Source organism: Anser brachyrhynchus (assembly GCF_964034855.1).
Source record: "Anser brachyrhynchus genome assembly, chromosome: 1".
In the NCBI taxonomy this organism is placed as follows: domain Eukaryota; kingdom Metazoa; phylum Chordata; class Aves; order Anseriformes; family Anatidae; genus Anser; species Anser brachyrhynchus.
The window spans coordinates 24,012,249-24,039,164 of NC_137694.1; the positions used below are offsets into that span (position 1 = coordinate 24,012,249).

The window sequence follows — 26,916 nt, forward strand, 5'->3', positions numbered from 1 at the left end:
AGATAAAGCAGAATTCTTATCAGGCTAGGAAGAAAGGAAAGTTACCAACAGAATTAAGTCCTCAGCAAGATGCTTGGGAAGCAGGCACATCCCTACTGGGATTAGTGGCTAAAACTGAGATAAATACATACCAAGAGTGTTCACAGATCTGAAAAAAAAAAAAAAAGTTGACTACAACTCTGCAGAAAGAACAATAGAGTCCAGTAGAGCAAGACAAAGAAAAACATTGTATAAAATCATTCTGTAGTGTTTAAAATGATTTCTTTTGTTCTATAATGTTCTCACTGCTGGCCTTGCAGAAGCTGGGATGGTTTTCTGGCTTTTGCTAGACAAATGACCTACCCAGATAATTTACGTATCTTTTCCTCACAGGTATGCTGGCATATCTCAGCCCTCACTACTCTCAGGCATTCTGGTCTTCACTACAAACGTCTTACTCATGAACATCTTTCCAAACTTCACCTCAAAGATGGTAGTACACTTGCCTGAAAAATACTTTCAGCAGCCTCCGCAGCATGCGGCTGCTGCTGTGACACATGAGCTGTTTCAAAGTGAACAGAAGTTGTCCTGCTGTGGACACCTCGTGGGTGAAAAATGGTCTTATCAACGTATTTATCTGAAGGATGCTCAGAGGTGTTCAATGATTAGTCAAGAGAGCTCTGTGTTGTTGCTGTAATGGGCAGCACGAGAGATGGGTGGCTGGTAAAAGGGCAGCTGTAATCCAAGCTGCATTTTTCAAGGAGTCAACCCAACACAGATCTCCGCACAGAAAACAAAAAGAGCAAATACTGCTCTTTCTTTGCCTTTTTTTCTGGTAGGCTGGTTCATCACATATGCTGACTCTCTGGGCTGCGGAGCTCAGGAAATCACAGGGACCATGGGCAGTGACTGGCCAGGGTGGTGATCATTTCTGTGCGAGGAATCTGCCTCCTCAATCTGCCTGTCCAGTCTGGAGGCGATACCTGGATCTCAGATCCGTTTAGAGCAGCATTCCTTGTACTTCACACCACAGATGCTAGCTAACCAAGAAATCTTCAGTTACACTGTGGTGCAAGGTATTTCGTGAGACCTGTGTATTCTACCAGCTTGAATCACTGCACTGTTGCCTGCAGACATAAGGGATCTGCCTCCTGACGGGCTGTAGCTGCGGCCTCCTGACTGGAATCAAGCGCTGTGCTCATTGAATTTGTTAGTCAGGTTCCTTGTGTTTCCACTGTCAGAACAGCCTTTCTGCTAGACCTGAACTTGAGGAGAATGAGTGAGGTACAAGATGATCTCATTATAGACCTTCATAGTTCCTGACCGTCCAATGCAACCAGACTCCTTTAAAACTCCCTTACGTCCTTCCCCAGACTGTTTTCAGCACTAAGCCTCCTGCCTTCAGCCCGCTCCTCACCTGTCCTGTCTCTGCACAGACAGAAGCGCTCGGTCTAACCTCAAGCAGATCATCTCTTGGTGCTCTTTTGGAGGCAACTCCAAAGAGCAGTGCCCACCATGGAGGACTCGTCAAGGGACAGCAGAGCATACAGAAGCCCGTAAGGAGCATGCTATGGGCCCTGTCCTCGTGCAGCAGGCCCCACAGCTCAGATTCAGAAGCACCACAGCATATTTTGGAGGAAGAATGATCCATGGTTTATGGTGTTGGTTACGAATTCGAGATTTGGCTGCATTGTCCCTCAGAAACAGATGATGTTTTACTGGGGAAGCAGGGTGGAATTCATCCCACAATAAGCACCCCCACTGGTCCCACTTGGTTACCCTTCAGACACTGACCACAATAACTAATCTCCACTGACCGTAGCGTGTAGACACCCACTGAGCAGGTGTGTATGCTTTAAACACTTAGATATAGGTGTCTTACCTGAAACCAAATCTCTCCTCAGCTTGCTGTCAGTAATCCACCTGTATAGTGGTGGTACCAGCAGAGCGGAGTTAATGCAGATAAATACGTATCACAGAGTGGTTGAGGTTGGAAGGCACCATGGAGGTCGTCTGGTCCAGCCCCCTGCTCAAGCAGGGCAATTACAGACCAAGGTACTGCAATCCAAAGATGCCGGATTTAGTTATCTTGATTCCCAGATTGAAAATACTGGGTAAGTTTTTATCATTATTTCCATTAGGGCTGATTTTCAGAAGTGGCAGATTGGGTCATGCTCTGGTGTTGCCTTAAAGTGTGCTTTTGAATTTAATCTCTTGTGCGATGAGAATGCAGCATGCAGTTCCCCACGGGTTTAGTTTTAATAAACTACCTACAAAAGATGTGACCTGCAAACAGCATTTGGGACTCGGAGCTGCAGAGCAGCTGCTAACCCTGTGGTTTACAAGCGACATGTCCTCCCCGGGTTCAGCAGCACATCCTGTTGCGGCAGGAGGACCTCGCTCTGATGGACGGGGTCAGCAGCTTAACTGATCCTGAACACCGAGTGCTCCCTGGGGCAAGGCGCCCGCGTTCGTGATGACTGCAGGCAGCGTTTGTACGCCCCGCAGCAGCTCTTCCCCTATCATATGGCCGCAGAGCTCTGCCTGTGTAGTGCAGCAGACTTCACTGCTGATCGGCCACAAGCAGTCACATTTCTTCCTAAAGATGCAAAGAACATTAATTTTGCAGGTGTGAATTGTTATAAATTCACAGGAATCGGTCGCTATTCTGAATTCCTACACGTCTGCGAGATCAAGGGGTGCAGCAGTGCAATTGCCACACTTTTAGAAAGCTGAGGGGCCTCGGAAGATTTTAAGCATAGAAGGCATTCTGTTTATGGCCTGGATTTATTGCAGCTCTGCGTTTGCTGGCTCCTGGTGGTTTCGTCTTACTGCCTCATCTGCCTCTATCGTCCCGGTTTGAAAGGGGCCATCCTGTTTTCATCAGGGTGCACATTAAAGCTCTGACTTTATTTGAGGAAAGGCAGCCAATAGCTTTGAAGTGTGTGATAATATTTTTGTTGCAGGGTGACAGTCACACTCTGGACGCCCCAGCCTCTCACACCATCAGGGGACATTAGGAGAAACTGTCACTGGATGCAGCTGAAATCAGATTGATTTATTTTTCTCTTTTAAATTTTCTTTTTACTACTTTTACTAAATTAAATACTGCAGCCACGTGGTAACAACATCAGCTCCCTATTTCAGCTGAAGGACATGATCCATGCTTACTTCAAACTGTTGCACTTGCCGTATATTTTGAGATTCTAACTAATAATTTATTAATCTTTCTACATAATTTTCAGTGAACAGCTGCACTCTCAGCTCAGAGACGGAGGTCTTCCAAGAAACACAAGGGCAAATGTAGCTCTTTGAATCTGACCTCCTGTTTTTATTACTATGAAGACAGTTGGGTTCTAATTTAATAGCATCTGTATTGCAGTATTAAAGAAGGAAAAAAGAAACAAAAACATTGTGTTTTGTTTTGCTAATTTGACCAAGACTGGCAAAATGTTCCTGCCCGAGGCAACTTCTGAAGGTCTTGCTCAGCAAAAACTCAGACACGTAGTAATTCCAAAGTTTTTCATTCAGTTAAAATATTGGTTATTCTGTGCACATGTATGACAGCATCTTGTTCAGGTCCTCCAAGCGTTTTTGCGAGGTTCTGTAAAGGTCCAGTCAATAAACTGATACTGCTTAAGTTACAAATTGGATTTCACCAAGACTTTTACAGAAGTTTGTGATAGAGGTACACCCCCTGTCTATTGCTCCTTATTGCCAGCATTATATTTTATCCCATCATGAAATCTTTCCACCGTGCCACATTTAGAAGTATTAAACTGGAGTGAAATCCTGGTATGGAATCAATCAGTTAAATTGTTGGCATGTCCTGGGAATAGTCAGGATGGGGGGTTTGCAGCAAGAAACACGGTGGTATGGCACATTTGCTAGCAATAACCTCAGTCTCAGAGAAGAATATGTGTTTAATTGGTGTGATACTTCAGCCACAGGTGTGGTGAGGAAAGGAGATGCCAGACTGTGGAGAGTGAGAGTTATTATCTGCACTGAGCAGCTCTCGTGCATCATAGCTACCTGCGGAGGCCACATTGTATGAGGTTGTCTCTGTATTTCTTCCCTGGTTCCTCTTAAACATATGCTGTTTTAGAGGAGAACATACCACGTGTGCAAAATACAAAGTTACATTGGAGATAGGAGCATCTGAAGCAATCTGCACAGTATGATCAAAGCCCCAAAACATCTCTAGGGCACACGAGCTTTTGGCAGAATTCATAGACCAGAAACAAAGATTGGAATAGCAGGCTTGAGAAGGGATTTGTCAGGCTATCTGAGGCAGCGACCCATTCCACAGAAAGATATCAGTGTGTACAAGAATATATCAAGGGATCCACAAGTTCATATTACAGTTTTGGCAATTCTTGCAAACTGCAAAACATTTGGCCATCTGGCAGTAACTGGCAGTTCAGAGACTTAAGTTCGAGAAAGGACAGGCCCCTGTAGTACTGGAGAAGTCCTTTGAAACAAAAATCAGGTTGATCAGTGCTCTCAGACACATGGTCTGATTTTTGGGTGGTCCTGTGTGGAGCCAGGACTTGGATTCGATGATCCTTGTGGGTCCCTTCCAACATGGGATATTCTATGAATCTGTAATTCGATTATTCTAATCCACTTGGAGAGAGGGTTAAGTATTTTATCAGCTCGGAAAGAGGCTGATTTGGAAACCAGACATTTAAACATCCATCAAAATACAAAGAAATGATGTCCTGGAGTATGTTTTAGGCAGTTCATGGCATGGGAGTCCCACCACAGAAACAGCAAGCAAGACCTGGATGGTCAGGCTGCTTCTCTCACTCTGAGAAATTCCACCCTTGATGAATTGGCCCTTTCCTGAGAAAACAGCCACCCGTGACTTCATTATCACTTTATCCCAGGCATCACTACTAGCATCAACACAATGGAACAATGCCTGAAAACTGATGGACAAGGTGGGAGTTGGGGAGAGAAAGCTTGCGTTACTCAGACGTGCAGATCTGGTAACAACTCCACATCCCCAAGTGCTCTCCACCACATCTCTTCTGCTGCTGCCTGAGTACGCTGATGGGGAGTACATCTGAGGGGCTGCAGAGTGGCACGCTGCAGGGGGAATAGCTGGCTGCTTCATGGTTAAGCTGCGATTCATTAGCTGTGGTCTTGGTTAGATCACAGCTGGTTAACATGTGCAATGAGCTGTGGCTCTGTTAGATTTGAACGAATGGATGTCAAAGGGCCTTGTGTCTGAGAGCACTGCCCAAACACTTCTTGAACTCCAGCAGCTTGGTGCCATGACCACTGCCCTGGGCAGCCTGTCCCAGTGCCCAGCCACCCTCTGGGTGCAGAACCTTTCCCTAACACCCATCCTGACCCTCCCCTGTCCCAGCCCCATGCCGTTCCCTCGGGTCCTGTCGCTGTCCCCAGAGAGCAGAGCTCAGCGCCTGCCCCTCCGCTCCCCTCGTGAGGGAGCTGCAGGCCGCCATGAGGCCTCCCCTCAGCCTGCTCTGCTCTGGGCTGAGCAAACCAAGGGACCTCAGCTGCTCCTCATACATCTTGCCCTCTAGGCCCTTCACCATCTTTGTAGTCCTCCTTTGGAGACTCTTTCACACAAAACTATTGTTTTATGCCCTTCTTATACTGTGGTGTCCAGAAGTGCACACAGCACTAGAGGTGAGGCCGCCCAGCGCAGAGCAGAGCAAAACAATCCCTTCCCTCGCCCGGCTGGCAGTGCTGGGCCTGATGCACCCCAGGATACGGTTGGCCCTCCTGGCTGCCAGGGCACACTGCTGGCTCATGGCCAACTTGTCTTCAACCAGAACCCCCAGATCCCTTTCTCTGGGGCTGCTCTGCAGCCTCTTGTTCCCCAGTCTGTACTTACAGCCAGGGTTGCCCCATCCCAGGAGCAAGGAGGCCATGCATTGCCATTCTGAATTGTCCATTTTAAATGGTTCTATGTGTCAGTGCAAATGGTACAATAAGTAATGTGTTTGACTTTCCAAACAAGAAGACTAAGCACTAAGGAAAACTTTCCAGTGATAAATATAATGGAGGATTGTTTAGTGATGGATTGTTTAGGGGCACTAAGATTTCCATCTACAGAGTGTTTTTAATGATTGAATTATGTTTGGTCTTTTCTTGGAGCAATGGCAGCTCTAGAAACACTTTCTAGAACTAACCTGTGTGTTCTGCAGAGATACAGAGCTGACACAACTTGCTCAGTGCCCTTGAGACACACTGTGTCTGATAGCAGCGAGCCAGCGGAGAGGGATTAGAGCCCAGGATTGTCTGACACCCAGCTGTGAGCTCAGTTCTCCATGTGATCCATGGGATTCGTCTCAGTGGGAATTCGAGAGCAGGAGCCAGCGGCATGGCAGGGTGATGCAGGCTGCTCAGCTGTGCCGGGCTGTCAACATCCACAGTTCTGTTGTCACAAGGGTCACAAAGAGCCTAGGGTACGGGTCCAGAACAACTTAAGCCACGCTAAAGGCATGATGCCCAGACACCATCCTCCCTCTGTTCCTGGCCAGAGGTTCTCCTCACCTCCCTGCACCAGCAGCACAGCACCAAGCCTGTAGAGAGAAATCTGTGGAAACAACTAGCAGAACAGTGTTTCTTTCTGTTTGATTTTATTTATTTTTTTGTTTGTTTGTTTTGCCAGGTTAGTTTTGCGGTGGTTTAGCTCCCCTAATGCACAGCCAGGCAGGCAAACAGAGGGTAACAGGGACCACCACCGTGCTGATTCAGAACTGCAAAATTCTCCTGGGGCTGCTCTGCCTCGTACTGCACCTAAAACCCAACAGTTAGGATGCTTGCAGTAACTGGAACTTAGACTATTTTTGATCACGGTAAAGAAACTGAAGTTGGGATTATGAATGATCAGACAGAAGATAAGCCTGTCATGAGATGCAGTCTACGTGAGATGAAGTCTACAGAGCCCACTGGGGACAAATGGGAGTTGACTGAAAGTCAAGTAACATTGCCCAGCGAGGCACCCAAGCCTGTGTGATAAACCCAGATGAAAGGCAGGAAAATTTGCACTGGCTGAGTGCTGCCTTTGCAGTCGCACAGCTTTTGACCCAGGGTGGGTGTCTGTCTGAGTGGCCTGCAATATGGGCAGCACTGTATCTGCCTGCCCTGTACAGCCTAGACCAACCTGCTGTGGTAAGTAAAGATGAAAATGAAAAGCTGGAGGTTGGCGGAAGTGTTCAAGAGCATTTTAAACATGAGCACTGTTGCCTTCCTGCTTGTTTGTGAAACAGAGGAACACGTGTGTGTATCACAAACTTATAGAGCAGTAAACTGAGACGTAGCAAAAGAAGTGACCCGACTTTGTGTACATATAAACACTTCCTTCAGGTGCCTGTGAAATTCACTGCTAGACGTGTAGCTCATTTACAGCCCTGAAGAACATTCATGAGTATGTTAATGGACAAAATAAAGCTATAGCGCTAAATGTTTCTCAGAATAAGTCCTGGAAAGAAAAAGCCAAGAAATATTTAACACTTTACAGAATACTCTCATGAGAATGGCATAATGGGTGTAGAAGGGAAGAATTTCTTGTCTATGGAATTGAAACTTCAGATATCTCCTGCACAATAAATGTAGTCTGATAAGTTCCTTCCTACGAGCCACAAGGAGGTTACTCTTTGTGAATCTTGTGAAATGATCTCCTAGGCCTCTCCTGGGAAACAGCCCCAGTGTATTCTCCTCGGGATGGATAAGCAATTCTTTCTGTCCTCTCAGGTGCCTCTATACTTGCTTATTAGGTGGCTAAATCACAGAAATTGCATGTATTCTTTCTGATGGCATTCTCATACAGCTGCATCAACCTTGGGGTTCCTATCCTCGTGGCTTGTGTCACCTTCATTTACAAAACTTACTGCACTTGGCCATGGGCTGTGCTTCTCTGACAGTTTAGAATTACACTGACACTAATCATATGCACTCAGATATTCAGCCAAACAACTCCCACTAGCAATAATAATAATAATAGTAATAATAATAATAGTAAATTTTATACCTCCTGATATCTGAAGATTTTTGAGTGCATCTTAATTGGTGTGACCATGACCTTGAAAGACTCTGAGGCAAAACAGTATTGATATCTCCAATTAAGCAATTTACCTGAGAGGACACAAATAGCAGAAGTCCATCCCAGGACATAACCCTCAGTCTTGGCTTTGAGATACATGTTCTGGCTATTACCAAAATCCCACTGAGAAATTTTACTCTGAAATTTTTTTTAAGATAAATAAGTTTACTTGTGTTAAAGCTCTGTAGAAAAACATTCACTTCTGCCATTAAAAAGGCTTTTTAAAATTCATATTAACTTTAAACTGAAAAAGTAAAATGTTACAGATAGAAATAAATACACCTGAGGGGCAGGCTGTTACCATGGTTTTTAAAAAGGGCAGAATTTTTCTGTGTTTCCATTTTTTGTTCGGACTGGTCCTTCCTTTCTGGTAGCAACAGACATGGAGGAGGCTGACAACTTCTTTGCCTTAGTCTTCAATGCCAGTCGGGCTTCCCACATCTTTACAGTCCCTGAACCTCTAGGCAGGGGCTGGGGGAGCAAAGACTCTCCCACTGTAAGCAAAGAGCACGTTCGAAAACACCTGATGAAACTGAACAGGTTCAAGTCTCTGGGGCCCGATGACATGCATCCCAGGGTCCTGAGGGACCTGGCTGATAGAGTTGCCAAGCCTCTCTCCATCATAATGGGATTGAGTGCACCCTCAGCAAGTTTGCAGAGGACACCAAGCTGATTGGTGCCGTTGATACAACAGAAGGAAGGGATTCCATCCAAAGGGACCTGGAAGAGCTTGAGAAGTTGGTCCACATGAACCTAATGATGTTCAACAAGTCTAAGTGCAAGGTGCTGCACCTGAGTCAGGGCAGTCCCAGAGATGAGCACAGACTGGGAGAAAAACTCATTGAGAGCAGCTCTGCTGAGAAGGACTTGGCAGTTCTGGTGGACAAAAAGCTCGACATGAGCCAGCAGTGCACGCTTTTAGCCCAGAAGGGCAACTGCGTCCTGGGCTGCACCAAAAGAGGGGTGGCCAGCAGGTCAAGGGAGGTGATTGTCCCCCTCTGCTCTGCCCTTGTGAGGCCTCACTTGGAGTGCTGTGTCCAGGTCTGGGGCCCCCCACACAAGGATGTGGAGCTGTTAGAGCCAATCCAGAGGAGGGCCATGAAGTTGGTCAGAAGGCTGGCTGGGGCAACTCTCCTATGAAGAAAGGCTGAGAGAGCTAGGGCTGTTCAGCCTGGAGAGAAGGTGGCTGCAGGGAGACCTCATTGTGGCCTTTCAGTACTTAAGTGGACTTAAAAGAAAGAAGGAGAACAAGTTTTTATTCAGGCAGATAGTGATAGGGCAAGGGGGAACGGTTCTAAACTAAAAGAGGGAAGATTTAGATTAGATGTTAGGAGGAAATTCTTCCCTCAGAGAATGGTGATGCACTGGAAAAGGTTGCCCAGAGAAGTTGTGGATGCCCCGTCCCTGGAAGTGTTCAAGGCCAAGTTGGACAAGGCCCCAGGCAACCTGATCTTGTGGATGGCATCCCTGCCCATGGCAGGGGGGTTGGAACTTGGTAATCTTTCAGGTCCCTTCCAACCCAAGCCATTCTATGATTTTCACAGAGAACAGTTACATCTGAGACTGGTGATGCACCAGCCGCTGCAGTTGGTGGGTAACGTTTGCTGGTTGGTGATGTTTGTCCTATTTTTCTACCACCCTTATGAAAATAAAGTAAGCCCCTTAACTTTTGTGCACTAGCTGCAGTTTACGCCTTCTCCACCACATTTCAGTGCAAGGTTGCTTTCACCCTGGCTGTGCTGAACTTTTATGCCCATCAGCCTGTGTGTTCCATAGAGGACATCCATGGCAAGCTGGGGCACAGTGTGGACATGGCAGAACCTGTCAGTCCATGCTGACAGCTCTGTTGCCATAGCTAGCCGTTACGGTAGATCACTGACATCATCCAAACTCATACCTTCAGCTTGCATGTGTGAGGTGATCACCTCCCTTGCTTGCGGCATTGCCAGCCTATAATCCTCTTCTTTCGTGCTTCTGGGTCTTGGCAGCTCGGGGGGACAGGACTGGGAAGCCCAAGTCCCACTGAAGATTGTGAGAGGTCCCCCTCAGATGCTGAAGGTCTTGTCTGGCTGGCAGCTACTAAACATGATTCTTCTGTACTTCCAAGAGCAAGATAATCATCTGATAAAATAAAATTATCAATATATTGTAAAAATCACATCTGAGTTCAGAAATTTCATTTAGAATTGTCTAACACGAACACCATTAAGTAGGCTGATGTTTTGCACATCTGACATTGAGCTAGCAAATCAACAAAAGCTTTTGTTGTATCTTTAGATGAAGGCATCTAAAAATGAATTCTGTCTTAAATGCAGGATTTTGTAAAGGGAGATCGGTCAGACCAAGACAGTGTATGCACAGTGCTGGACCAAATTTTGCTCCCTCTTGTATTTGGTTCCTGATAGTATCAAGTGTAGGTGGTACTAAATCAGCATCTAGCAAAAGGTTTTGGCTTCTGGGTCATAATCTTTCTCTGAAGTTGCATCTGACTTGCATAGATTTCAAAATAAAGCATCTTAGTACAAACTGTAGGAGATTTTTACAACTTCCAATACTGTCCTGGCTTGCAGATCTTGTGGAGTTATCACTTCTAACAGCATTAAAATAATAATGGCAGGGCCTTCTGTTACAAGCTTCAAGCTTCTGTTACTTAAAGTACCATGCCATACTGTCCTTTTCATAAGCCTCTTGCATTATTTTAACAGCAAACTGGTGTATTTGTCCATTTATTTATTTATTTATTTATTTAACAAGAAAGATGTTTTAACAACCTTCATGTTCTGTTAGGAAATTTCTTCTAATTTCTGATCCAAACGCAGCCATGCACATTTTATGTCCATTGTTTTTCAACTGCTAACACCATCCTGTGGCTGAATAGCTCTTTCCCCATTGCATTATTTATAGACATGAGCCGAAATCCTTTTTGAGCCTTTGTTTTGCTAGACTGATCCCACCACCTGTTCTCATTTCTTCTTGTAGGATGGTCTCCTCAGCTTCCCAATTATCCTAGCCATTTTCTGCCCTGCTTCCAACTCAAAACAATTTGTCATGACTCTTAGTTACCAGAATTGTACACAACCTCCCAGATGATGTTTCACTTGGGCTTACACCCAGGAATAGTTCTTGGATCTACCTCTCCCATTACATCCACTGACTAGAGGTACTTTAAGGTAGTTAGGAGTCATTTGCTCATAAACCAAAGAAAAGTTTCTCTATTTTGGCTGCGGAGCTGCTCTGCATTGATTATTACTTCCATATATACGATGAACTTCTGAGGAAACTGTGTGAGTGGAGGAGTGGCGTCTTGAATACTCACAGCTTCTCTTCTATGCTGGGGTGGCTGGTGTGCAGGTGAGGAAGGGTCTTTGGCCATAACCTCCTGCTCCCCTCCACCTTGCAGCCTCCCGGGCCCCAGAACATCCATCCTCCAACCAATTCTTGCTGGAACAGCAGTGCATACGCTCCTCTGGCTTCCCATCTGCACGTAGCACAGGCTCAGCTTCTAGAAATGTAGGTGGCTTCACCTGGATGGAGCCTTGTCGGCCACCTGCCCTGTTGAGTGGGAAGGAGGCACCTCCATGGTGCCAGGGAGCTGGACGGAGCCTGTTGTCAGACCAGCACACTTGTCTCTAGCTAAATCCCCAAGCTGCACAGGTCACTACCCAAAACTTTTAAGAAGGGGCTCAGCAGGAGGGAAGAAACTTTCAGAAGACATGGAAACAAAATCTCTTGAGCTTTTACAAGCTTTTCTTTTTATAAGCTCAAACGCTTCCCCAGGTGATCAGGCACAAACTAAAGGACAAGTACTGCAATTGCAGGTAACAAACGAAGTTCTGATTTTTCTGGTGCTTTGGTAGGTCTGTTCTTTCACACGGGGTTTTACAGCATGGATGCTCACATGGAAACAGGTTACAGGAAAGGGCCACGGCATGAGGCTGCAGCTGAGGCAGTGACTCCTGGTTGGACTATCCAGAGCACGAGGCCTTGCAGGGCGGCGCAGCTCCGACCACCACGCAGTGCTGCCTGCCCCACATGCCCAGGGCAGCCCAGTTGCAGGTCAGCACTGCAACAGCACCCTTGTAGCACACAGCACAGAGCAGCTGTGGGGTGCCAGGAGGACCCTGTGTCCGTCTCAACCACCGCGTGAAGCTTCTGTGGTCTGCAGAGCCCCACTCCCCAGGCTGAATTTGGGGGAACACTTGCAGGAGAGATTTGGCTCAGTGCAAACAGGGGAGACAGGTTTTGGTTTTTTTCTTCGTCAGAAAGCTACAGTATTTCTGCTCTTCAGTGGGCTGGTCACTTCTGCAATCCATTATGAGACAAATAATGTTCTAAGGACGTAGGCTGTTTCTAAAGACACTATAACCTGCTGTCCTGCCCTGCCTCTTCGCCTCTTCAGTGACAGCAAGTACTTGGTTATTCTTTGCAGCTCTCTTATTGCTGACCAATTCATTTTGGGAGGTTTTTGTGTGTGTGTGCATTCTCTGACTGGTCTTTGACAGCGAGTGGACAGCCACTCGCTGCAGGGAATCCTTTGAGTTCAGTCGAGGAACATCCTGCATCCCAGGGCCTCCTTGTCAGCTCTGGTGAGGGCATAGGAATGTGCAGGAGCTGGCCTAGGGGACATCCTCCATACAGGCCAAACAAGAGGCTGCCAGGCCTTCAAAGGAGGTTATTTGCCTCCCTGTGACTCAAGGGAAGGGAATAGAGAGTGAAGTGAGCCCAGTAGCAGGATCTGGGCCCCAGGGGATATACACAAGCGCAGGGGTGTTTGCACCCAGGGGAGCTGAAGCTTGGCAGGAGGACAACTTGGCAGCCCTCCACTCCTGGCTAGTGCTAAGCTGGGAGGTGGCACAGTACCTCCCAGAGCGGTTTCGTTTGCTTGTCATATGGTGCTCACTTGCCTACTTGAAAGGAAAACAAATGGCTTCTTGGAAGCTGCTCGTGCATCCGGGAGGAATGGGACACTGACCATGGCAGGACTGACGTGCGCCTAAGGAGGGAAGGGGCTGCCTTCTCCTTCAACAGGGCATCAAAATCTTAACAAGGTGTTTTCAGGGGCCCTGTCTCACAGCTCTGCAAATAGGAGACAGGCTTTGAAATGCCTCCAAGTCAAACTGCTGTGAAGTTTATGTAGGCAGAAGGTAATTACCCAGATTAGAATTTGGCTAGGACACAGGACTGACACTTCGTGAAGGAGTATGCCACAGGAGCTTAAATAACCACAAGTGATTGGCGCTTCCATGACTTTACATTTTAGCAGAAACACTAATCTCCATCAGTGGAGTGGTGATGGAGAGACAGGACTGATGAGGAAGGTGTCAACAACTGCAGGCTGCAGCACAGGTTCAATCTTCATAAGGTCTGCAACCATTTGTCTTCCCTTTCTTGAATATATGAGCTGTAAAGAAGTAACTCAAACAGCTGTTATTGACCTGAAAGTTGAATTCTACCTTCCTTTTTCTTCTTTTTTCTACCTTTTCTTCTTCTTCCACATTTTCTTTCCTCATCTGCCACTTTTCAGTATTCCTTTCTTCTGTACCATCTACCTTTCTGATACCAGTTTTCACCTCCTGTACAATTACTTTTCTCACTTCTTACTCTCCATCTTTCCTTAAAGCTTTTTTTTTCTCTCCTTTTTCTTTTTTTCTTTTTTTTTTTTTTCTTTTTCTCATTTTCTCATCATCCTCCAAATCCTCTCCATTGTGCTTTCCTGGGATTCTGTCCCTAGCTTTCATTCTCCCTTCCAACTTCTTATCTGCTTCTGTCATTTGATTAAACTTCTTCTCATCCTTCACAAAGCTGTCTGGGGTTGTGGGCCTCCTCCTGAGCATGGCTGCATTCCAGTACTGCTTATATCCTCAAAAGGTCCCAGGCTCCAGCTTCTATGTGGTCATGAGTAACTGACCACAGATTCATTTTTATGCTATGGGATTCTATGCTGTCATAAAGGTAGCTGAAGACTATCTGTATGTAGCATATTTCCTGTGATAATAGGTCTAGAAATACTCATGAGTTGTTGTGAACCTGAGACGAGGAAAAACGTTGGGAAGTGTTTCAGTTAGTTGTAAATAGCTTTTAGTTGGTTCTACTCAGTAACTACTAAAGCAAATAAATTAAAAATAGAAAATGTATCTTTACCATTTTCTTACCATAGCAGCAACTTTCCTGGCAATTCACTAACACATCCCTTTTCTGTTATGCTTCACTGCCCTCAAGTAATTTGTTCCTCTTTCTGGGGAAGTCTGGTGAATATTTCCTGATATAAGCTTACCTGTAGTTTTTCAGTACCACTGCAATGTTGGGTGACCATGAATACTTCTCTTTCGTGTGGTTTTATGTAAAAGAAATACTAATTCTGTTACTTATTGCTGAAATAAGTAAACTAATTAATAACTAGTTGTTTTTCAAAAAACCTTTACCTCTCCTTGACCTTCAACATCTTCACTACTGCTTGTTTTTCTTCTTGTTATTGCTGCCTTCACACTATCTGATGCACCGAGAACCATGACTAATCAGACAGAGCTAGACTGTCTAGTACTACACGAAGAAGGGCTGCTCATGCCATTGCCTGTGATGTGATACCTCCAGCTGCACATCTCCAAAACATGTTGGCTCTGCCTCCACCATATCATGTTGACGATTCACACTCAGCTCAACTGGTATCGTATGAAAGTCCTTTTCCACCTGAATGCAAGTCTGCTCTTCAAGTTTCTCCTTCTGACCTGGTCTCAGCACTAGGGTTAGTTCTGCCTAGATACAGTGGTTTGCACTTGTACAAAATGGATGTCAGTTGAATAATTCTGCTACACCTTAAAATATCCATGTTAATTTTAATGCCTAGTCAACATGAACTGCAGCTCTGGCCATCACCCACTTTTCCCTTCTGTTAGATTAAGGTTTAGGACCTGGTATGCAATACTGGTGGCCTGATAGAGCCCACAGCTTTATTTGAGTTGTATATAGCCTGACAAGCCATTTTCTTTTTCTCTGTTGGTATGGAACTGTACTAACAAAGACTCAGGTACAATCCTCCAAACAAGCCTGATCCATGTAGCTGAGAAGATTTCATTTTCTTTCCCGGGAGATGTTCCTAACGTTCACACAAACATCTGGCAGGATTTCACTCACAAAAACCCAAGACTATGTTTCTGTTTAAAAGCTTCAAACTGCATTTATTGTAAATTCATGGAAAAAAATAATGAAGAAACCACAGGTTGGTAAACTATTACATCTCAGTGTGAAGAAGTTGTCCAGTGATTTGCAATCAGATATTGAAAAGAATATCTAAAGAAGCAGCAATTTTTCAATAGAAATCTTATTAAATAAAAAAGAGAATTATTTCCATATTTACAGATTATAAGGCAAATGTATCCTTAAAGCATTGTTTAGTAGTTAGTGGGTTTATTTCTTTGAAAGGAAAAGGGAAACGGTTCAAATCTAAGAGGGTACTTAGGAAGCAGCTTGCTACAGAGTCTATTTTACCACTGGTGAACAGCCCAACAGCCTCCCCTTGACCACTGCCGTGCTCTGCTTCTTCTGTCATCCAGGCTTTCACCGAAGGGCTTCTGGTACCTCCACCTACGAAACAGGGAGTGGGGGAATCTCATTACATTTGATGTACAGCCTGGATGTCAAAATTCCTTCCTGAGTTGCAGGCATTCTCCCAAGATCCCTCTGCTAATCACCACCTCCCATAACAACCCTGAACCTAGGAAAGTACCTCGCTTTCTGTCACAATCTCAGTTAAATAGAAGTCAGTGTGCTGAGAAAAGCCTAATCAGAGGAAAACCTCCTCCCAAGTATTTTACGTTCACATTTCTAAGAATGTTTTTACTAAATATCTATGTACTAAGATTAATTGAGCTCGTGCTATATCTGAGCCACGATCAGTTACTGAAATATGATCTCTTACTTACCCGCCTTAATTGTTTTATGCTGCTTGCTCGAATTGCTTCCATAAGGTTGTCATGGAGAGACCTCTGTGGGGTGGAGGGTCGGGTGGAGGGTCGGGAGCCTTCTTCTGATCTTCTGTCTGAGACCGATTTTAGAGAATCTTTAATTTCTTTCAATATGCTGTTCTCATGTTTTTTGCTTTTTTTGCCTTTTTTCTTTTTCTGTCCATTCTGTAAGGCTTTTCTTGAGCTTTCTTGCTGCTTGATGACTTCAGCTATGTTCCTCGTTGGTGCCTTCTTCTCTGGAATAACTGGGGGAGGTGGAGGGGGAGGAGGGGGAGGAGGGGGAGGGGGTGGAGGTGGGGGTGCAGGAGCTGGCGGCTGACTTTTTGCTGGTGGTGCTTTCTTAGGGAGCTTTGGAGAGGACCAAGGTGAGCTCTTGGGTGACGTATAAGGTGAGGAACGAGGAGTCCCCTTCTGCAAGACTTTGGTCTTTGGGTTGATGGCTCCATCACAACCAGACTCTTGCTGCCGTTGCTCCTGCATACGCTTTTGCCTTTGTTTATCCATATTTCTTGTCAGAATACTTGTCATGCTCATTCTTGGGCCAGCAAGGTCAAAGTGGTATCCGAGCTTGACCAGAGTGGTGTTCTCTTTCAACAGTTTAACTATGTCCATTTCCACCTGGCTGCCCATGATATGCCTTTGGTTGTGGAACCGTAACTCTGTTAGAACCTTGTTATGCTGCAAAGCTCTCATGATGGCCAGCACTCCTTTGCCTGTGATAAAATTTGACTCAATATTCAGACTAGTTATATGCTGATTTACCTTTAACATACCGGCAATTGCTATTGCGACATTGTCATCAGCGTGTGTGTTAGCCAAGCTGAACGACTTGACTACAGTGTTGTCCCTCAGGGCTTGAGAAAACTGTATAAGCATCTGTGAAGTGATGTTTTCAATGTTATTTAGATTCACTTCTGTGGTGTCTGGGTCATTGCTCCGAACTTTTTCCAAAGCATCCTCAATAACAGTTGGGTTTCCACACGGGTGGATGGCACTGCTTTTAAAGCTCAGACTGTCGGTGTCTTTCCCATCATGGCCATTGAGCAAATTTTCACTGTCCTTCGCACTGCTACTCTTCTTGTGTCTCGTATGGTCAGAACTCCTGCCATCCTCACAATTCACAGGTGTTTCACCAGCTGCAGCATTTTGCTTTTCATCATCCTCATCATCACTGTCATCTTCATCTTCCTCCTCCTCTTCTTCTTCCTCTTCATCATCCTCTTCAGTATATGCCTCCTCAGACACTTCACTGTTGCTTTCTGTGAAATATTCTTCTTGAATGTCTTCTGAATTGTCATCTTCTTGCTCTGATTCCTGAACAGGAATGCAGGTGTGGGTGTTAAACACGATTGCAGTAACGTAGCTACTGCCTCTTTGCACAAAAACAATTATCTTGAAACTATAGAATTTAATGCTGATAGCTAAAAATAAATCCCCAGAAACAAAGACAATTAGGGGAACAGAAAAACTGTTTCGGCACCTTACACCTTTTTATCATTACTTTTTTCATTTTCTTTAGAAAACAAATGCTTATTGTAAATTGGATTAGCTTCCCTGATGTCAAAGATTTCTACCAAGAGAAAACTTAATACAAGATATCATAACATGGATAAACTTCATACTCTTTGTTTGTTGGCATGTCTACAAGGGGCTATTAAACGGATCTGTATGGGTCCCTGCCAGCAGAAACACAAGACTGCAGTTTCAGAATGGACATGATATGTGAGCAACAAGTTTCTTTACTTCGTAAAGATTAGACAGCTGCGTCAATGCTCAGTCTCCCTTGTATACATTAGCACATCCAAAAAGGCTAAAGAATGCCATGACTTAGAATACAAACAGTGCCTGCATGTGTAAACAGGCATAGAGATGTGGAAGATAATATAGTATCACGGGAGTCCTGCAGAAAGGACTCTGGATGCACTAAAGGTGTTATACACACTTAGGAGCAATTTGGGAAGAAAAGATTATAACACATTCTCACAGGTAACGAGTAATCATATCAATAAACACCAAATCTCTTCATGTTTGCCAACAGCCGAGACTCTGCTCCTGAACGGTTGACACAGGCCAGCTGCCATACTGTAACGGGTTATAACTCATTGCCTATGCAACGAGTGTTTTTCTAAACCCCGAGGTTATTTCAGTGTGTTTGATGGGCACCAAAATAGCAGCTTTGGATCCACTTCTCAAAGTTCTGCCAGGTGTCCTTAGCAGTTCTGGTGGCAGTAGACAATTCTCCACATGCAGGAGCAGCAAAAGGTCGGTAGCCCTCGAAAACCTCACTCTCCATTTGGAGAGCTCCAGAAGCATGGCAGCATTGTGCAGGCCACGTACATTCACATTCATATTTTAGTCTTTGTAAAATACTAAGCGTGTACTTTGTGGAGACACAGTGATTCAGTTCTGTGCTTCTGGAAAACAGAATTGTTACTAACTTGGCAGATTATTTTTAGAAAACCTGCGTAGCTTTAGGTTTTCTTAATTTTCTGGTTCTAAAAACGCAGTGAAAGGTTAAAATAATAGTAATTACAGATTGCATGGTACCATTTCACAGTCTTGAGCAGTTTGCTGTGTTGGGACACACGCAAAGGAGACAATATTTGTAGTGTTCACACAAGCCTGACTCTAATGAAACAGGTAATCGAACTGGTCCAGCCTTCCACTGCTGAGAGTTCAGCACATGCAGGGTTTGCAGGATCCAGCTCCACCACCCTGTGTATGGAGGGCTTGTAGGGTCCGGCCCCTGCTTCTCCTGCAGAGTCTGTGAAGGAAGTCCCTTAACACAGAAAGACGCTGTGCTGCATATAGAAACAGGGATGTGTTTATGCCAGATTTATTATGGGACTGAGATTTGTATCTGCAGCTTCTGCGCGTGTATGCAGCTTTTAAAAGTTGAAAACATCGGTTATCCAGGAAAGCATCTTGATTGCTCTGCTTTTATCTACCCAAGCATATACCCTACAGCCTTCAACACAGCTGCATATGAGCAGAAGCTTGTGCCTTTGAATGGACTGCTAATATGTTTTGACGACTCTAGATTAATATAAATAAATAAACAAACTTGATTTTTCTCAGAGGCACTTCTGAGGGTAAAGGAGGAATTTATTTTCCCATCAAATACATCGTTAGATGTCATATCTCCATACATCGTTAGGTGTCATATCTCATGGCAATCTGAATGATAATTCTGCAGCGGAGAACTCTGCAGATCTATAGAGGCATGCCCTGGTATTGTGGTAGCATTTCAGTACACGACTGCTGCCGGCAGCCTGCAGGGCTTCATCTTACCTCATGGTAGCAACTTGATGAAAAGTTAGGCCGGAGATAGTCAACACAGCGAGATAAATACCTCTGGAGGGCATGGCATTCACCCTAAAAGGCTATCTACAGGATGTGTGCCTTCTGAAGGGGCTGATGTCTTGCCACTAACTATAGAAATAGCACAAATAGCTATCTTAAATAAGGTGCCTAACTTTCAGGCAGTTGAGGGCAAAGAGATTGTTTTCAAGAAACACAGAAAGCATTTTCTTACTGCCTTCATTTGTGCCTTCGATATCAGCAAGTGAACACCTTCCTATTTATGGACACTTTTAGAAATTTTCTTCTCAGATCTAAAAGAACAAAGGCTTTTGCAAGCACTGTAATGTTGAGTTATTAACACCTTGTTAATACTATACAGGCATGGGAAACCATTCTATGACACAGAACGAGCCCTGTTCAGAAGGTTTTTGGAACCAACCAGGTTTCAGGTTCCAGGCTCATCTGGAAAAAAAAAACATTAATCTTGCCATTCCGTTCCTTAGTACTTGACAAACAGGGAGTGAAGTCCACGTCTGCAAGCTGATACTAATGGTCTGATGACAGCTAGCACTCGGTGTGCTTGCCTACAAAGACACTACAACACCATTCACTAGCAGGAGCGAACACTTAACTGCAAAGAAATCTTGACTATTATTATTGCAAGCTAATTTTATCCAAGTGATTTTTCTCTAAGACAATATTTTATCTGATGCAGAAATGGCCTAATTAGATTTTCTTGCAAATGAACTGAGCTCCTGACAAGGCTGTTACAAGTTCAGAATTGCTTTTTTTTATCTTTTTCGTATTTTTTTTTATTTAAACATAGTAGAACATGTCCTCATAAGGCAGAGCTTGGTATGGAGCAGTGCTTAAAAATCAAAAAAGTTACTCTCACACCTAGGTCCTTGCTTTGCTTTGAAACTACATGGAGCTGTTGTGAAAACAAAAGCTAATTTTTGAAAGAGCTCAGTCTCACAGATTGTTTCTGCAAGGGCTCGGGGGATGCCAATACGGTCATTAGCTCACACAGAGTGCTCATCAGATGTTAGGACTGAGTCCTAGTTGTGCTGTTCATTTGTAGTTCAGGAGCCAGCATTTGCCAGGACAATTTTTATTCTTGTGGACAAACTGACGGACAAGCACTACAGGTTGTTTTGGGGGAACAGAGGTAAGTGGTTTGACTGGTCACCCTGCTCCAGGCCACTTTTTGAATAACTTACAGCCACCCTCTGATAACCACTGCCAGCAGCTCCTGACCCAAGGATCCTCAGCAGCACCAAGGCAAGAAAATCCTGCTGGCCACAACACGGCTTCCTTCCAGCAAGCACAAAGCCTCTGGGATGCTTATTCAGCTTCTGACATGCTATGTATTCAAAATCCTTTTCCTGACGTGCTTTCTAGGAGTCAATAATGATTGGTTTGGTTTGGTTTGGTTTGGGTTTGGTTTGGGTTTGGTTTTTAAAAGCAGCATATTAGCTTTTAAACAAAATCAAAAGTTAACCAAAAGTCCATATCGCTACCATATAGCAATAACTTTTAACCTGTCCCTTAAAACTGTATCCCTGCCCAGTTTTTAACCATCAGCAAGAGTTTTTGCAGGATTTTCTTCTGCTCTCAGCTAAGTTTGTAATGTACTTCCAGAGAGGGTGCAAGAACTCTCTGAGCCAACACACAGTGCTTTAGCAGGTACAAACATATCTCCGACAAGGTTCTCATAAATGTTACAAGAGACAGAAAGAAAATAAAAACAGCAAGTGAGATCAGCCAGGGAAGAAGAAGCCCTAACATTTCTAGGAAGCAGTGAACACCTCAGGGTCTTACCTTGTCGCATGCACCCAGCCTCTCTTTTTCCAAGAGTTTTCTGGTCTCCCTCTCCCAGTAGGCCATCAGCGCTTCCCTGCTGAAAGTCCCTGTGGGTGTTTTCTCTGTCAGACTCTTTTGCCGTTGTCCTACGGGAAGGTTACGGTCGGGCTCGATGTCCTCCAGCTCCCGCTCCAGCTCCTTCAGCTCCTCTTCAGTGAGAGAAGCGAGGAGCTCATCTTCGTCAATGTCCTCATATTTGCTAAGCTCTCTTCTGTAGCCAAAGGTAGACATGGTCCCGTTTGGTCAGGCTGGTACAAAACTGAAAGGATCAGGCATTCACGAGGGCTGGATCAGGCACGCCGTGTCTCGTTTGGTCAGCAACTGTTTCCCTGAGTAGCTGAGGCACCCTTTTAAGAGTGATCACCGGGGGCTTACGACAATGCACGAAGGGATGAAAGCATGCTCTGTTTTAAGCATCAGACGTCAGCTAGACATCTGAACAGAAAGAATGTCCCACCGCTGGTGTTTGCAGGTCCCTGGAAGAGGGGATTACTGACACAGTGACCATTGCCTTATTTAGAGCAGCCTGCTCGCGGGAGGGCACCCGCCGGCGGGGGGGCGGCGGGGAGAAAACCACGCTGGCCTCGCCTGTTAACAACAGGAGGAAAGAGCCGTGAAAATTCACATAAACCCGAGCTGCCACAGGGGCTGGGAACAGAACAGCCTCACCACTGCTCGCCAGAGTCCCGTTGCCTTTCATGGTTTTCTGGCAAAACCGCGCCATCGTCGCAGCAAGGCGGCTGCAGGAGGCTGCAGGCGGTGGAAGAAGGGGAGAAGGTCGTGGTGCCTGCACCTCGCCTTCGACACATCACCCAGCCGGATTATCTGCCGATTCTCCTTGCTCAGGAGTGATAGGGGAAGGATCGACTCGTCTCTTTGCAGCTGGTGCCAGATGCTTCTCCGGTGGAGGACTGCAGGCTGCTGCTGGCGTCGGTGGCATCTCATGGAGGTGCAGGGGCACAGCACGGCGCGGGCTTCGTTAATGCCCACAGACCCTAGCAGATGAGGCCTCTAGTGGGCATTTTAGTTTATGGCCGTCACTCGCTGGAGCTGATGGATGTGCAGCTGGAGAGCACCCTCAAATTCATATATATGTTCACACGTGTGTATATCTATGGGTATTTTTTCCTGTATAGATATACGATAATGTATTTACACAAACACATAAATATATGGGAACAATGTACATATAAATATATGTAAGTTATCACGTCTTCTAGTAAGTACTATATTACTCTGACATTGTTTTTGGAGAGAGGTATCTTCCAATGTAAGGAACCACAGAATGAAAGCTTAAACTTCATGTTTTTTTTTTTTTTTTTCTCTTTACTAACTATAAATGATGGTAAACAAGCAAGGCTTTCAGAAACATCCAGGCCAGCAATATCTGCAAACCGGTGCTCTGAGAAAGAGACAAAGAGAGGAAGAGAGAAAGACAGAGAAGAAGTTGATTTTGGTACAAGGAAGTAGATAAATGATAAATGTTAACATTATAAAATGATAAGTCACGGTGGTTTTATTTTTAGTTGGTAAAGTCCGTATTTAATGAAAATGTAAGTGAAAAAAATTTGACCTATGTACTTGTCCAGTACTGCCTCTTTTTGATTAGCATGGATTGGGCACAAGAACTGACGTATGGTGTTTAGCCAAATTGTTTATAAAGTTTTACTATTGTATATATTGCTTTAATGGCAATAGAGAGAGGAGTGAGCATGATTTTCATGAACAGAGTTCATAAATAAATTAGATATTTCCTTTTGTCATTTTTCTATGTGAATTTCATGCAGCTTAGCTCACTCAAGTGGGATGAAAGCTTAGAAGTCTTGGCTTTCCTAACACAGGAAAACACTCATAAATCAGATTAAAGAATACTGCACATTTGTAATCAAATTAAATAAATATTTGCAGGTCATTTGTATTCGCCAATCTTTTCATAAAATAAAAAAGCAAAAACAAGCTGCAAAAACATCAGACACAACAAAATTTGTAAGCCTCAGACTTTTCCTATGTTGAGAGTCCATAATACAACGTACAGACATACAACCACTTGACCTGTCTATTTACCGTTTTCTGTGTAGAATTCTAATTTTCAAAACTCAAAGAAACTTCAAAAAGTGACATGTGTTGCTTACTTTTCAAAGAATACTCTAAAGGATAATTTATTCCAGCCCTTCACAGCAACATGAGCACTATCTTCAATGCTACTCCTTGCAGAGGCATGATAATACATTGGTACAGTGATGATGTTTATCATAAGATAAGAATCTCAGTGATGTCTGTTCTAGCCAAGAAATAACAGAATTTAAAGATGTTACAAAATATGGGTAAGCTTTTCTATTGCAAATGTCTTCCCAGAAGTGAGGGGAGATCGGCAGAGTTAAATGAGGTTACAAGAGATTTGGGTCCTTTCTTAAACCTGTACATGTCACTCAGGGTAATTTAGGACCCATTCTTTATAAGGAAATGGACAAGTGTAAACACCCATGAACGCTCTCTCAAACAACAGTAATAAAAGTAATAAATCTGGCCAGTTGTACACACAAAAATGATGCTAAAACTGTAAAGCCAAGCACTCACAGATCAGAAAATGCTGGCATTATGTTTGTCCTTGCCCGCTGATGAGCGCAGAAACTCAGTGCTTAATTCCATAATTCTGTGATATAAAATTATACGCTTCAGTTCTGGGCCCATGAGTCCCCAGGACCCTTACTGCCACTCAGTGTGCAGGAGAGATCGTGCATATTTAACAAACAGCCCCTCAACATTTTGTCTTACCCTTGTTCTTCAGCGTATCAAGATTACTAATGACTTTGTCTGTCTTAGAATGCTTTCAGAAGAGGTGGCAGTGTTATCTCAATTGAAAGGAGAAATAAAGAGACTTTAAGATTTAAAGTACTCCCTAATGTGCAGTGCTTATGGTGACATGTTTAGGATTTGCTTTTTGGGAGTATTTGGCATTATGCAATACTTCAGCTTGTCAGTGCTCAGCTCCTGTGGACATCAACCATTGCTGAAGCTGCCCACAGCTACAGTTCAGACCACAGGTTGTCACTCAAATTATTTAATTATGATTAAATCGATTTGCCCATCTTCTCAGAGGAACTGTGCTACAAAAATAGGAGTGATTTTGTTTTCCTAAAATTACCATTTCTGCGTGAGACTTTTTGTTCTCTTCCCCCAGTTCCATTTCTCAGACATTATAAACACTCAGATTTCTGGGGGAAAAAAACAAAACCAAAACCAAACACAAAACAACAACCAACAAGCAAAAATAGCAGCCTGGGCATACTGTTGTACATCCCACACTACGTGCTCAGTCACACAACTCTGACTCCGATATAAACCCTTCAGGAAGAAATGTTGTGCTAGCGAGGTGTGAGGTGGTTGAAGCGAGAGGTGGCACAGTGAACTTCCTCATATCGCAGGCAGCATGAGAGCAGAGCACGGGCTACTTGCAGTCCATGTGCACAGGTCTGTAAAGGCTGTGTTGACTGCTATCTAGGATAAATCCTCCAAAGTACTTTGCCAGCTACCAGCACAAAACCCAAAAACATGCCCCTTGATACCCTGCTGAAATTCTGTATGCAGGAAATGGCTGGTTTTGTTTTCACTTCTAGGCCATGAAAACTATTCACTCGTTCAAAAAAAAAAAAAAATTGAAATATTTGCTTCCTTCAGGACGGGGGCTAACATGAGAGAAGATAGGAGCTGAGAGAGCCCATTTTATTGGAGCAGGTCTCACTTTGCCATTTCAAACATCTAGGGTGCAGGTTTCAGGCTCTGAGTGGGACTGAGCCCACTCAGACAGGACTTTCAATCTTTCCTAGGCCAGGTGACTTATTTCCTAGGTTTTAAAAGACAAGACACTTCTAAGTGCTCATGTCCTTTTTTCCTTTCCAAGCAACTAAATATTTCAAGCAGCAGCCTAGGAAATGTTCTGCTTCTCACAGATTTCCACACCTTCTTGGCCCAGTTGTTGTAACGAAGTGAGCAACATCTGACGGGCAGCAGGCATCCCCGACCGGGGCAAAACCCACAGCTTAAACTTTACTTGCAGTCTGGTGAGCGCAGGGCAAACGACAGGAAAGCAAAGTGAGTGTTGTACAACCTTGTCCTCAGGCGTGGGACACGGCCTGTCCCCAGGACGCTGGCTATTTCAGTCACAGCTCCCGAGGACAGCCTGTCAGACAGATGCGTTGGCTTGTATCAAAACGCCGGCCCACGCTGCAGGAACGGGTCCAATTGCCATAGAGCACGTTAAAAACAATGCCACCACAGCATGTCTGGGCTTTCCCTCTCCCTCCCATTGGGCATTCTCACCCTTCCTCACCTCTTTTGCACCCCCATTCCTCACCCAGCACCTTCCCTGACCCATACCCCTCATGCAGGCCCCGATGCTCCAGCCCCAAGCTCCTCACTGCTGTGGCCTTCCATGCCTCCTTTCCCTGACCTCTCCTTCCTGCCCCTCATCCCACATCCCCTGTCCTCCTCCCGGTGCTCCTTGCTGCCTGCCACCCCCCTCCTGCCTCACACTTTTTTACTCGTCCTCCTCATATATAAATTTCTGTATGCTACTTCTGCAGGCCCAGGTTGAACGCAGAGTCCAAACGAGACAAAGGATCAGCAGTCTGGCATCTAGGCAGGACGGGCAGGCAGACTGATGGGACAAGCTGTAGCTCTTTCTCCCAAGAGACCAGCATTACTTTTAAAAATTGTGCACACTGTACCGTTCTTGAAAAGGATGTGTCATCACCTGCATTTAACACTGGTATCAGCCCAGCAAATGGGATAAAGCGTGCACTGAAGGCATTTGAAGGAACAATTTTTCAGCTGCTTTTCTCTGTGCCAGATGAATCTGTTGTCCAGTCCATCTCTGCTGGTGTTGCTCTAAACGGGGAGTCACAAGTGAGAAAAACTTTTCCCTTCATCCCTGCTAAGGAAACAAAAAGTGGGGTGAGTTTAAAGACGACCGTGAACCAAAACCAGTCTTTGCTTGGGAATCAGACTCGACAACCTAAACTAATGACAGATCTTTCCCGCTGACCCTCTGCAGCACACTCCAGGCCACTGGGAGGGCAGATTCCAGGTCCAGATTGTAGCTTAACAGCTCAGACCCACCACAAACAGCGATCAGCTTTCACTCAAAAACATGTGCGTGTGGACTGCCTTATTGCTCAGATTAGTTTTGAAAACAGCATTCCCACCAGCTGCTGGGAAAGTAACCAGAAGTCTGGAGAATGCTATAAACCACCAAGCCATGGGGCAAACGCTAATCTAATGCATTTTGATGGCAGGGGTGTTTGGGTTGCCTTGCTTATCAAGCAGACAGAAGAATCACAGAAAAATGTCATAGTAATGTCAAAGAAAAAGTCGTAGTAAAGAAATGAATGGGTTCTGGTGGTGCTGGTGATGGGAAGTGTGCAAGGATGCATCTTGGAAGAGGAGTCAAGAGGTGAGCCTTGCTGCAGGAAACCGCTGGGGGAAAAAAAGCAACGGTGCAAATAACAACATTTCTGGACTAACAAATTCCTTTAGCATTTGATTAAAAGAAGGAAAACTTTCTAATCATCTTGCGTCAGTACAATAAGTCACGTTCCATAATAACATCATGAGAGGAACCTGCTTATCTCTGACAGTGCAAACTATTGTGCCATTCTGTAAGTGCTTCTCCACATCCCTACTGACTGTCCATTTCCTCAGTGTCAGTTTCTGCCACACCAAAAAGATAAA

The 26,916-nt window shown here is 44.8% G+C and overlaps 1 protein-coding gene across 2 annotated transcripts; it reads right to left on the reverse strand.

Moving 5' to 3' along the window:
• Positions 1-15,207: 15,207 nt before the first annotated feature.
• On the reverse strand, positions 15,208-26,321 carry LMOD2 (leiomodin 2). Of its 2 annotated transcripts, XM_080589268.1 has the most exons (4): positions 25,914-26,321; positions 21,145-22,314; positions 15,979-17,334; positions 15,208-15,640 (listed from the first exon to the last, which is right to left on the reverse strand). In XM_080589268.1, exons 2-4 carry the CDS (start codon positions 21,415-21,417, stop codon positions 15,614-15,616), a joined length of 1,656 nt encoding a protein of 551 aa, XP_080445394.1. In that variant the 5' UTR covers positions 21,418-22,314; positions 25,914-26,321; the 3' UTR covers positions 15,208-15,613. The 2 variants fall into 2 exon arrangements, with proteins under 2 accessions (XP_080445394.1, XP_080445393.1); XM_080589267.1 differs by lacking the exon at positions 25,914-26,321 and having other exon boundaries at positions 15,208-17,334; positions 21,145-23,783.
• Between the last annotated feature and the right edge of the window lie 595 nt (positions 26,322-26,916).